The sequence below is a fragment of the Syngnathus typhle genome, linkage group LG12 (assembly GCF_033458585.1).
Source record: "Syngnathus typhle isolate RoL2023-S1 ecotype Sweden linkage group LG12, RoL_Styp_1.0, whole genome shotgun sequence".
NCBI lineage: Eukaryota > Metazoa > Chordata > Actinopteri > Syngnathiformes > Syngnathidae > Syngnathus > Syngnathus typhle.
In genome coordinates, this window is record NC_083749.1 from 7,495,757 (window position 1) to 7,509,197 (window position 13,441).

General features: G+C 43.5%; 1 protein-coding gene across 2 annotated transcripts in view; it reads right to left on the reverse strand.

The window, feature by feature from the left end:
• The window catches only part of pappaa (pregnancy-associated plasma protein A, pappalysin 1a), a 71,251-nt gene extending 66,224 nt beyond the window's left edge, over nt 1–5,027 (reverse strand). For both annotated transcript variants that reach the window (XM_061293595.1, XM_061293594.1), the window contains exon 1: nt 3,810–5,027. In XM_061293595.1, the coding sequence (XP_061149579.1) occupies nt 3,810–4,206 (397 nt within the window). In that variant the 5' untranslated portion in view covers nt 4,207–5,027. The remainder of the gene's footprint in view (nt 1–3,809) is intronic.
• Between the last annotated feature and the right edge of the window lie 8,414 nt (nt 5,028–13,441).

A 13,441-nucleotide genomic window follows, 5' to 3' on the forward strand; every position in this document is an offset into this window, starting at 1 on the left:
TTGTACTTCAAGCACAACCACTGTACATTACATTTGATATATTATCCATTTGTGTCCACACACATTAAGGGATTTGCAGTCGTTCCAAAGGCCGCCTTGAATTTGTCTCAGTCCAAGAAAAACACCCACAGGAAACAAAAGGCTCGAAAAAGTAAAGCACCACTAACACACACACACATGCGCTACAAAGAAACACGTCGGCTTTGACAAACAATGAAGAATGTGTTGACTTTGTCACCCTACGAGAGGTGAAATAACTTTTTGTCCTAAAGCCCTGAAGAATGATGGAAAATGCAGCTGCTAATTAATCTAAAACATGAAAAATGAAATGATATTGATGATAAAAATGTCATGACATCACATATTGAGACTTTAAACATTTAACTAGGCTGTCAGGCTTAAATATTCAAGACTACTTTTGGAGTCTTTGCACTTGCGAGTCTGCCAAAAAGATTCAGTTAAAAGCGTTTCGGGTTATTGGACCCTGACAGCTTTTTTTGCACCGTAACTTTTTATTGTGACATTGACATCCCATTAAGGTAACTGGCGGCGCTCATATTCACTTGAGGATGAAACGTATAAGAGTTTAAGATAATAATCACTGTTGTTACACTCAACTCCTTTTATAAATCAACCCGTCTGTTCTTCCTTCAGCTAGTTGATGAGGCCGATGGAGATGTTCTAAAAAAACTATATTGAACAATTGTATGTCTGATGTGCATCTACCCATTTTCTATACCGCATGCCCATTTTTTTTTCTTAAGCCTTATGAAGGTTGTATATGCTTTGTTGACCCGGTTTTGTATATCGTCACTTGCTCCACCATCATGGTGAATAATCCTCCCGAGGTATGTGAAGTTGTCTCCAGGAAAGTCGAGGTTTTCAATGGTGGAATGGAGGGTCCATCTTATCCCCCTTGCCTTTTCCTTAGCGGTTCTCGTCATGACCCAGTCTATCGCCAGATTGTAGAGTAGTGCTGACATCACACATCCTTGGCGGACTCCAGATCCTACAATAAAGCTGGTAGTGCTTGTTCCCACTGTGCAAGAAAAGCCCTTCCAGAACTGTTGGATGAAGTTGATTGTGTGGGAGGGGATTCCATAGCTTCTCATGATTTTCCAGAGACTATCTCGATGGATGTTGTCAAACGCTATGTCGTAATATGTGCTATGTCCGGTGAACAGATATGTTGATCCTGAACAATGACATTCTTCTCGGCCAGGAAGTGTCAGATGAGAACTTTTCTGATGCACAATCATCCTCACTCGCAGAATCTATTACAGTTTTCACTGTACCTTATGTGCAAGAATGTGAGAGGATACCCTGAAGAAAACCCAAATAAATGCAAGATGCTAACAAGTAGGCCACCGTGCCGGCATCTGTACGACAACCACTTGGACATATGAAGTCTTTTCCTTCCCAGTATAACAGTTTTTGTGGTGAAGTACAAATGATTGCCTTCATCTGGTTTGTACCAGACATAAATACAACTCAAGGAATTGAAGCACCGGATTACAGTGCATCTGTTATCTCAGTAAATATCAGCCGACGTCTGCATGGAATTCTCCCTGGAGAGAACCCTGGTTTGCTTTGCCATTTATTTTCTTCTTCCCTTGATGCGGTACAACGCAAAATGACCCGGATACGGGGCTAAAAGGCCACAACAAAGTTTGCATAACATTTGGTTGCAGAACTTGATGTTCTGATCGTGCGTATGTGTGTGTGTGTGTCTGTGCGTGTGTGTGCGTGTGTGTAACAGAATGTTTTTTTCTTTAAAGCTGGGATCAATTCTGACCACATGTAACGGTCACAGCAGCACTAAGCTCAAGAAGAGCACAAGACGTACCCAGACATTTGATCTGCTGAGTGTTAACGGATGCCTATTGACAGTATTGGACGACCAAACAGACAACCTTGCCAGCTCTCTGGTCAGAAAGGAACATAGGCTACCCCTCTTAAAGAGCCCTCCATGCACACCATATAATATCACCTTTTTGGTATTAGTTCCTCCAGGGAACATATTAGGGAAGGGACAAGAGGTCTAATTGCCAGGTGCAACTCAGTAAACAACCACAGTGCAGCTCAGCCTCTGGCTATCAATATGCTTTTGACAGGACGTCAAACTTGGTGAATGCTCACCAATAATTGGGGAGAGTCTTTGTGGCACGGCACGTACTATATGCACATTTTTGGGGGGTTTAATCAAATCGATAGTACGCTATTTGTTGTAAAAAGTATGAAATTATGTTTTGGAATCGTTACAGTTCCATATTGTACATCCTGGGGGAATGTCGGAACACGGCTCTTATGGCCACCTGAAAAGCATGGGTTCACTATGTATGGACATAAAAAAAAAAAAGAATAATTATTATTTGAAATGTTAGTCCAGCCCATAATTGATTAATTCATACATAAAGAGCATCCTGCCACTTGTCCCTGCACACTGACGTGATTTTTCCCCTTAGACTGTCGGATGTCCCGTGCGGCTTCCCCCAACTTTCCAAATGAAAACTAACAACACAAGTAAACGGGTCAAAAATGAGAAACTTTAGAAGGGAGCGAGGGGAGGGGGGGCAGCACTGGGGACACAGGAAAGGAGAAAACTGAAATGGTCAAAACAAGTCAGTCTAGAAAACAGCTGCAGCAAACAAGCCGCATGGATCAAAACAAGGGGATGGGGCATTTGCAGAGGCCTGAATTTAGATTTAAAAGATTAGGCTTTATTGGGAATGTTTGATCATCTTATTTGCTCTCTTTAGGGATGGCAGTTTTCCTCCCCACCCCCAGCATGGCAGAAGGCGACAAAGTAGTGAGATATGTTGAGGGGGGGGGGGGGGGGGTCAATATTTATGTTAGAATCATGTTCTAATTTCATTTAGTGCATCTTTAAAGGTGTTAATGTGTATGATGCACTGCCTCCCAGGGTTTGTGTGTACTTATCTTACAATGCTTTTTTTTTTTGCAGAGCATCCCCTGCCAACTGGCAGCTCTAAAAAGTGTAGTCTGCAAACAACACACACACACACACACACACACTACTGTGATTATTTTGGTGTGAAGTCAGACACAGAAAGAAATAAGTAAATTTGCTCAGATGGTTGAGTGAAAGTCCCACCAAAAACGTGCTGCATGCTTACGCGCGAGGAGGTACCGGGTTCATTCCAGTTCAGTTCGGTTCGGTTCAAAGGCAGCCATCTGCACAACAACGCAAAGGCAGCAGCAGGTAACGTGTGGCACGACGCTCCCTATTGGCGAACCAAGGTAGCGCGGGTTGTCGTGCACTGTAAATTGGTTGAACGCTTCGACTTTTGGTGCCGCTTTGTACGCACGGCTGCAAACCCGAATGGACAACCCCACTCGAGCTCCTGAAATCCCGTCTCCACATAATGACCTTATCATCTACTTAATCTAATTAATTAATTAATCTAATCTTTTATATTGTGTGGTGGGAGATCAGTATGACCGGTGCGTAAAAGTGCGCAAAAAGCATCCAATCATTTGAAATAACGTCCTAAAAATGCGTGCCCGGCAACTTCTCGTGACGTGCTCGCGCCGCCAAACTTTTTAGCCATTACATCATAGTTTTAAAATAGCCAAGTGGGCTTTTGGAGGAATACGTCTGAACGCGCGTCGACACCAGCTGACACGCTAAATCTGCTCCATCCAAGCTGCATGCAAGTGCGTTGCTCTGTCCTCAAATGATGCAAAGTTAGAACATGCACGCGCTGACATTATTGTGCGGTGCGGATTAAGTGATATAAACTACACCTAAAATATTAAATAAAAATAAATACGCAGTGGGTTTCTACCTGCTATAACGGTGGGTGATCGCTGACCTCCCTCCGGCTTGATCCACATCTCAAGTGTGAAGTTTCCTCTGGGGATCTCCACGCCGGGCTTCAGCCGGAGCTGGTCGCCCCTGCCGGTGAAATAGACAGCCTTGCCCCGCTCAGGGGAGCTCACCTCCGGCTGCGAGGACGAGCGTCGACGCTGGCGGAGCCCCCGGCGCTCCAAGCCGGCCAGGGAGCGCTTGCCCCGGGGCAGACGCGTGGCGCAAGCCCCCGGGACGATGGCTCTTGCCTCCCTCATGAGCACCAAGTCCCTCTTGGATCTGCCTTTCCGCCGCTCCACAGTCCCGCACTCTGATCCAAAACACAGGATGAGAATCACCAGACAGGACACCCAGGGAGACGTCCAAAGTTTCATTTTTTCACAATGAAAAATGCCAACAAATGTGGCATAAAAATCCCGAATAGAAAAATATAGTCCACAATTCCTCCTCTGTTTGGAATCCTCTTCTTTTTTTGCGGTTGAAAGTGTCTAAATAAACCTCATAAAGCTTTGCTGTTTTCCCCTTCTCTTTATAATGCTAAGCCACGACCCCCTCTCTTCTTAAGCAAAACTACTGTGAGACATTGAGGGGACACGAGGAATATTTGATTCATGTATGTGTTCCACGGTGCCTTTTCAATGGGTCCCATTTAGCCAAAGGGATGACTAATAACTAATCAATCAAGGAGAGGGGGGTACGGCCGATGCCCCCCCCCCCTCCTCATCTCCCCCCCCCCCCCCTCTTGGACGGTAGGAGTTACTCGTAGAGATCCACAGTTGTCCGCCAAGCTACTGTCACACCTTTTTTTTCCTCTTTCCTTTCTTTTTTTGAATTATTTATCCCACCCTTAGAAATGAATAAGACGTTTCACCAATTAAAAGGCGTGGGAAAGTGACAGCGAGACGACCGCTCATATTTACTCAAAGAAATCTTCACAAACAAAAGGAAAAAGGTCCCAACTTCCTTTAGGATGCTGTGTTTAAAAATAAAAAAAGTCAAAGAAGTTGAAGCGGACAGGGAGAGGGGCTGCAGAGCCACAGCATCGCCGTCCTCACGCGCGCCTAAAGCGGTCACACTTGTGCGCACCAGTCGCTCCTCGCTTGCGGAGCCGGTTTCTCCCCAAGTGTGTTGTCTGTGTGCGTGTATTCGAAAAGAACAACTCGTGTTTCAAATGTTTCGGCTTTGTGTGTCTGTGTGCGCGCGCGTGCCCGTGTGTATGTGGTCTTATTCCCCCATCGACCCATCCCCTCTCCTTCAAAGTGGGAAGTCACACACGCACACAGGCGCGTGCACGCACACAGGTAGGGCTCGCACTGTCCACTGCATGCTGAGATATGATGACGTTTAGTGTGTGCTGTATCCCCCTAGTGGCTATAACCGGAACTAGCTTGCCATGCATGCTCAGTAAAATCCATAATCAATTAATTGCTTTCGGAAACATTCCCCAATAATGTGCTCCAGGAACAAACAGTCACAATCACCAATCTGCACAAGCAAATTTTGAAAAGCAATCTTTCAACATTCTTCAGGTGTACAAAGAAGCAAGGTTGGTGCCTTAAATGATGATGTCACAGATGGACCTCACTAATTCTTTTAACATAACTGTGAAAAGTTAATAAAAAAAGATTGAATTACGTTTCTTTCCGTACTTTGGTTTGTTCACATTCAAGTAATTTGACTTTTAAAGAATTTACATGCATGGCTTTCATTTAATATTTATTTCATATAGAGTAATCCCAAGTAGTAACTTTGTGTCGACTTTCAACGTGATGTCTTTCCGCAGACTGCGTGACGTTCTTTTCCATAAACTTTGTATTTACTTTTAGTTTATTTCCATTGACTTTACACATCATATTTCCACAAGCTTTAAGTTAAGTGTCTTTCCATTGACTTTACATGTACACTCTGTCCTTAGAAACCTTAACTGTGGTGTCTTTTTCCATAGAGACCGTCAAGTGGAATGTGCCTTGTGCTCGTCGGTTGCTGTTTGTTGTAAATGTGTTGCCACCGCTCATAAAAGGAAAGCGGGAACAAACATTTAATATTTGCTTTCTTTCTTCTTGTGTTGTTGCGACTTTAGCCCACATATTTCCTTTTGTGTCTCTTGTATAGGGTGTGTGTGGGGGGGGGGGTTGTTCGGGGGGGGGGGGGGACATGTTGGCATATTGAAAAGGTGTGTGACCTTAAAAGAAAGGGACACATGTTTTAAACTAGGGGTGAAACGTTTTACAGATTCAGCTGCACTTTTTTGGGGTTGGGGTGAGGGGTATCCCATACGTATTTTCTCGCCCAAGTAGTAGAAATGCAAATGTTTGAGCGTGAGACTAATGTCTGTTGTGTATTATGGTGGGGATTCAGCTTCTTGTTACGCAATGAGATAGATTTACAATAGTCTGTCTTGCAGCCCCGCCCCATTCGAACCCAGGGCCTTAGTTAGGCTACACCATCGCCCCTTATTACGCAAGATCATCCGGTTATTTTGAGATTTGACGCTCCAGAAATAATAACATCCAGTTTGAACCGACAGACACCTAAGAGGCCGAAGGCCAAGAAGCTGCCAGACCCCACTTGCCATGCGTTTCCCTAAGCTTTGAATTAAGAGCCTTTGCATAGGCCAGACCCCCGAGAAGCTGCATTCTGTTTCTCGCAAAACATAATGAACCCACTTTGCGCCATCAGTCGTTAGAACGATGACCAAAATTAGAACCGGTCCTTAACGATGGAGCGCGTTGGTGTACATCGTCCAACTCCCGAGGCGATGTGGTCGCTTGTTCTCACTTGTGTTTAGAGAAAAGCGGTTGCGGCGTACTCCCGCAATAATCCCACTGCGTCATCCGAGCCACTGTGGAGCAAGAGGCAGCAGATAAATAGGAAAAAAAACACAGCCTCCTAATCCATTAATGCACTGAGCTTAATCTGTGACTGTTTGAAAGTGCAACCCTAAATGCCGTCGCCTTTTCAAACATTGTTGCTGATTTTACGCCATCTACGTCCGAGTGTCAACTCTGTGTAAAGATATCTGTGACTATCGAGCACAATCATAAAAATATCCACGATAGGATTCTGTGACGCTGCCAGAACCTCAAATGGGCTTCTCTTTCTAAATAGCGTTAGAGAATAACCCATTAAAGCTTTTAAGAGTATAATCCCAACTCCAAACTAACAGCAGCGGCTCAAATTTTCAGCCATTCCGTGAAAACTGTCACGCAGAACATCCCCCCCCCCAGCTCGGAAAAGAGAACCACTTGAGAGCCGCAAACGACCGGCGTTGAGGTGTTGTTTGTTACTTTTAACCAACGGCAAAGATTATAGGGAAATGTATACGTGAAACGCATAAATCGGGTTTAATCTTTTCTAATGCTTTTGACAGCTGTCATTTTTTTTTTTTTTTTTTTAGATGCGCTTAGCATGGAAGGGCAGCTTGCTCACTGGAGTATTTATATGGTGTGAATGCTGGACAGGGGAAAGAGGAAAAATCAGACCTCAAAACAGTTGTGTTAGCATCAAAGATAATGCTAATGTTAAAGATGGTGCATGGTCTCATAAATTAGCGAAAACATTAATTTTGTTGGAATCCTGAAAGGGGTGCACAGTATCAAAAGTTGACTTTTTTTTTTTAGGGTAAGAACAAGGGGGTGAGGAGGTGCGCCAGCTCTGTCATGATGTTGAGAGGGGGGGTGCGGCTTAAAAAGTTGGGGAACGGCTGATCTAAAGGATTATGAAGCAATAATTGGAAGGTCACATTTCAGCATTAGTCTGCTTAGCTCAGTGTATAGTTGAGTCATTTCAGCTCTGATTTCTAGCCTTGAATGATGTCTCCCCATAAGACTTTCCATCAGCACATCATGATCTATTACATTTTACTTGTTTTTTTTTCTGATTTCTATATTTCATCCCATCATCTCTAACTCCCCCCCGGTTGGCTACTTGATCTTCCCTCGTCCACGTGCTCTGGCATCTATTAGTCATAGCTTCCAAACACACATAAGAGGAGGTGGGATGCCACCGCGTTATTCATCCCAATCTCATCGTCTTGAACGCCGCTTGGCCTCTTGCTTGCGTCTTTGAGGTTGCATTTGAGCCAGTTTTGCCGATGCATGAGGAGCACTGACAAGATTCGATCCAATCGACAAAATAATTTGGGTCCATGAAAGCATTGTCATGGTTTGCAGGTTGACATTTTGCCCAAATCTTCTGTTTTTAAATGAGCTCTGGTTTGCAATGTGCTTCATGAATGAACCTGGGTTCTTTTGCCTAAAAAAGGACATACAGTCAAGAAAATCTCTCTAAAATTTTGGGGGTGCTTAAGCACTAGCAAAAACGAGCTTAGATGGGCATAAAAAAACTTCGAGCAGCATCCTGGAAGTAGTTTCAATGTAGGTGATAAATAAGCCAAAACATTGAGTTTTTCTTCACAGTCCACTTTAAGAGAGGTGTTTTCAAGTGGATGTGTTGACTGAGTATTTTTGGACACTTTTGCTTTATGTTGGTTCATTACAAAAATTAATGAGCTCACAAAATTTATAGCCACCGCCGCACGGTTAAGCAGTAATATAGACGAAAGCGTTAAGGTGCCAGGCTTTATGGGGTTTTTTTTTGAGAAGATCAATTGTTCGTTAAAAGGGTGAAAGTGTGATGAATTGGTTTTAACAGGAAGGCCCCGGCGTTCAAAAAGTCGCCGTCACAGCCACATCCTGGAGTTTGGCTGCGGCTGTTGTGAGTGAGGCGTGTAGTAAATAATATTAATCCATTATGGCTCGGCGACCACAACCAAGGCTGCTGGAGCCTTGTTTGAATTGCTCTGCTTGCGGGGGAAGAATTATATGCGCCGAGTATGGCGCAGTCAGCACACCGCCGCTCGCCACCACCACTGCCCCTCCGTCTAGACGCTAGGAAACGTCCATATGGAGATGTTTAACGCGCTCGTTAGCCGGCCTGCTTGAAATACACTTGCACTGACGCTCATCCATAAAAACAAAAAGTCGAGTGCTTTGCGCGGACGAATGAAGCGGGCTGACGCATCCGACGATTTTTTGGGGCACGAGGCCACGCAGTTGCCAAGCGTGGCTGGAACAGCGAAGGCGTAAGGAATGAGATGATTCCTCGGAACGCTTCTTGAGGTAGTCTGATCCCTTTGGTTGAAGATGAGTGGAAAATGTTTGCTAAGGTGAATGGGATACGGCCCATTGGAAGAATATGTAAATAATAACTTCATTGGTGAAAGGCGCACCCCTTTCAATATGCACAACGTTTCACGCATGATCTCTTTTTTAGAAACTAATGTTTTAATCCTCGCATCCTCTTGGACATTTCTTTGGATTGGGAAGAAATTTTCTAAAAGGAAAAAGTATCAAAGCCCCAAAAATGCCATTCACAAATATTTGAAGCAAAGCAACTTCTCTCCCTCTCTCAATAGTCAACAAAAGGTCATTTGATGACTTCTGAAGCAGCACAACATAAAGTGCAGCAGAGTTAGCACAAACATTCCCAAGCTTACTAAACTGCGCTCCCCGTCCCCCGAACATCCCAACAGAGTTCCCGGGTTCTTATTTTCTAAGGAAAAAGTAATAAATAGGAATATAAATACAATCGCAATGTTACAAAATTAACTTTTATATATTGACATTAACATTTTGAGGAGAAGGGAAAAAAAAGTCATAATATTGATGGTCTGGAAGGCATTCATCCACTTTACATGATTTCCTTTGGGAAAAGTATATTTACGAACAGTTCACAAGGTCAAGCAGCATCATTTGAAAGGTTTGCAACAATCCGTCGGCCAAACCCAACATGAAAACATGCCGACAAATTCAAAGCACTCTCAAGTGTCCTTGAAGTTTTCTATTTTTCCCCCCCAATACAACAAAGACTTTTTGCTCAATACAGTTCATTAAATGCACCCAGGTCCCCCGACAAAAGCATATTTACACTGAACTAATGTTGATAAAACCGTGAGTCACACTAAGCATGAAATTATTACAGAACTTATTCTTTTTAGATCACTCAATCCCATACTTGCAGCCCTTTTAACATCCGACCGATACTCACTGAGTTGACCCTTGACCTTGGACTGCTAACCACATTTAAATTCTCGGAGGGGGGGAAAAAAAAAATGGGTGGAATGCCCAGCATGTATAAGGTCAACAACAAGAAAACAACACGACGTGAAGAATTCAACTCATTCACTTTGGAGAGCGCCCAGTGTGTCAACAATATTTTTTGTGTTGTTGACATTACTGAAATACGCGGCTGAAATGTATATGCGGGGCGGAGGAGGCGGCGTAATGTGTTTAGCGGGCGGGTTAAGGCTGAAAAACACATGCTGCGGCATAAGTAAACAATGCAGATGAGCAAACAATGGGTGCATGCTGATTCACAGTCAACAATGCTATGCCGCACCTTAATGTGTCTGGGCCACACAATGCAAAAAGCCGATTATGCAAATTGGGGTTATCGAGGACACGCCGATGTAACAATGGCACCGAGTTGATTGAGCTGCACTGTATGTGCGTGCGTGCGCGCGTGTGTAAGCCACCATTCCCATGGGTAGCCTTTGCCGAACCCTATAGCTTCTGATGAGAGGCCTCATTATAAGCTCCGCCATCAATCAAGAGGTCAAAGGGTTGTGGCAGATCAATATTGCCTGATCAATCAGCTCATCTTTTTATCTTTTTCTTTTTAATGACGTCGGGAATCATTAAACCTTGTATAACAAACCTTGCCTCCTGCCTTGCATTTCCCCCCCTCGTTTTGAAGGACACTGCCAAGGACTCCCGACATGGACGTGCGTCATCACGTTGCACCTGGAGTGCCCTCGCCACATGTGCGACACTTTGCAAGGAAAACACAACCACACACGCACACACTTGCACGAAGTCGACGTTGTTTAAGCTCATATTAGCGTATTGACACGTTACCATGGAGAAGGCGAAAGAAAAACATCAAAACATCAAATAGTACGGCGATTAGCCGCGCTTACTCCCATTTAACCATAAATCATGCATCGTGTATCCAAATTGCAAGCTCATTCTCTTTTCATGCCAAGCTTTGGAAAATTGCGATGAGCCATTAGCTTTAATTATCAAAGCTAATAAATGGGTCATTTTTCAGAATCCTATCAAATCAAAATTGCCCAATTGGCGCCTGTGCCAGGGAACTATTCTCCCACAGGAATCATCAGAGCCAAAAGAGGTTACAAATCATGGAAAATTGAGAGGGGAGAATTTAGAATAGGGAACTACACTGTATGCTAAATCACAAATTTGTTTTGATTTTTTCTCCTTTTAACTGTAAAAATATTCAGTTAAATCCATAATGGCAAAAATAGGCCTTAGAACATCGTATGTTAGAGAGTACATACTGTAAGTGCACTTGCGTACTTGAATGAGATCTATCACTCAAGTATTTGGACGAAGACATTTTTATCCTCGCTATAAAACGCCACAATGGATATGAAATAAGGTAACCTCGATGTGATTGAAGTGTCAACGTTGCCCTTCTGAGGTGATGAATTATGTCATTTTTCACAATATAAAATCGTTCTCTTACGAGAAGGCCTCTCGATATTGTTTGGTCAATATACACAAAGGATAAAGAAATACAATTAACTCCTACTTCTTAAACTTGCTCATTTTTGGGATGGCATTTGTTACCATGACAACCAGGGGTAGAAACTGTGTGGGGGCAGTTGTCATCTAAAACATACTTAACTGTTACGCAACAGTGTGGCAGGAGTACAGAGGTCACATAGGCTAGTCAGAAAAGGGTAAAAAAAAAAAGAAGAAAAAAAAGTTTACTTACATTTTGATCTCATACTTGAGTGGGCAGGAATTCCAAAAGCTCACTTATTTTGTATGCCAGGCATAAAAAAGAGAGTTGCCATATTCTGAAGTTTCAAAGAATGCATTTACCATTCTGCAACAAATGAGTAGCTCTATTTTCAAAGTCTTACAAACATTAAAAACATTACTTCATTTGTAATACTTCCAAGCTTATTGACATCACAAAAATTGTGAGTTTCCTCCCTGAGATGCTTTGCCAGATTTTGATTTGCTGGTCGTTTCTGGGTCTTTAATTGTGTTCATAGGACAGCACTAATAAGAGGAAGGTTGTTAGAAAAATATAGATGAAAAACAAAAATTGATGTTTAGGTATTACTTACATTGGACAGGTGAAACTTATTGTAGATTGCTGGAGAGAGAAAATGAAATGAGCTATCCAAGCTATTGACTTGGTACAAAATAATCAGGGGCAATATTATTAAAATGCAATGGAAGACATTTTAGAGAGGAAGGGATGGGGGGGGGGGAAGGCAAAGGAACAACAGGAGGAGCAGATTGTTTGAGGAAGAGGAGTCAACTTTAGTAACTTTGCGACTCATAGTAACTTCCTCGCCAAGTTACACACTGATAGAGAATCAGTGGTGGCAATGACGCATGTGTGCGAAGAGCAAACAAGCCTGTTTCCCTAAATCCAACAGTCCACAATGCAAATGACACGCGAGCTTTTTTCCTGCTGCACGGAACGTCCGGATCATGGTGGCGGTGAATAAATGATGACAGTGAGATCTGTTGGGTTGGGTTGAAAGGGATTGAGGGGAGAGACCTGGGGTGTGTGTGTGTGTGTGTGGGGGGGGGGGGGGGGGGGCTGATGTTATAGGGGCTATTTATAGCACCGCAGCAGAAATTTAACCTTGACCTCCTTTCTGCACAGCAACCATGCAGCCCGGCCTCCTCCAACTAAACGTCACTTTTTTTGACTTGGACATGAATTTTTTAAATGCCTCGGAAATTCCCCATCACGGGGCTTCACTTGGGGAATTTGTGGTGGTGGATGATTGGGGAAACACATTGTAAATATTTTTTTGACTTGACTTCCTCTCTAATTTGCAATTAATATTTAACTTTTCCACTTGTGGAATATTTGAACACAAGGTGTGTCCGAAAAATTCCAGGAACAGCATCACAAATGATGAATTTCAAATCTGAACTATAAGATAAGCAAAAGTAAGCAAACAAAAAGTAATCCCCGTAAATCTAAACACACTTTCCACAGTTTTCTGCAAAATCTTTGTGCACTCCTGGAAGGGTCAAAACAGTTCACTTTGGTGACCCCCTTAATCTTGAAGGGGGGACGGGGGCACAGAAGATTATATATATATTATTGAGAGCTTTCCCCAGGTTGTTCTTGACCAGGAATCCTTAAAATTTCATCATCAAGCTGGATCAGTTTAACCTGTCAGGACTTTCTGAATAAAGCAAACGGAGCAGGATCTCTGTGGACATGCTTCTCGCCCAAGGTGAAGGGGATACATATACTGTATTTTGTGACACCAATCTTAGAACTTTTCTGACACCCCGTTAATTTCAATGCAATTTTACATGTATGTATTGTAAATGTAGGCCTATGTAACTGCAGAGTCAGCCAGTGGAGTGGGAAGACGATGCAGTGCGGGCAAGGCGCCAGATGCTGGCTGAGGGGCTCGTGAGGTCACGGCCTAGGTGGAGTGTGAGCGGGAACGACACCTGACAGCAAGCCGGCCGGATGCGCCTTGGCACTTCTGTACATTCGTGTCACTCCTGATAAGTCAGGTGCTCCATACAGGAAGGA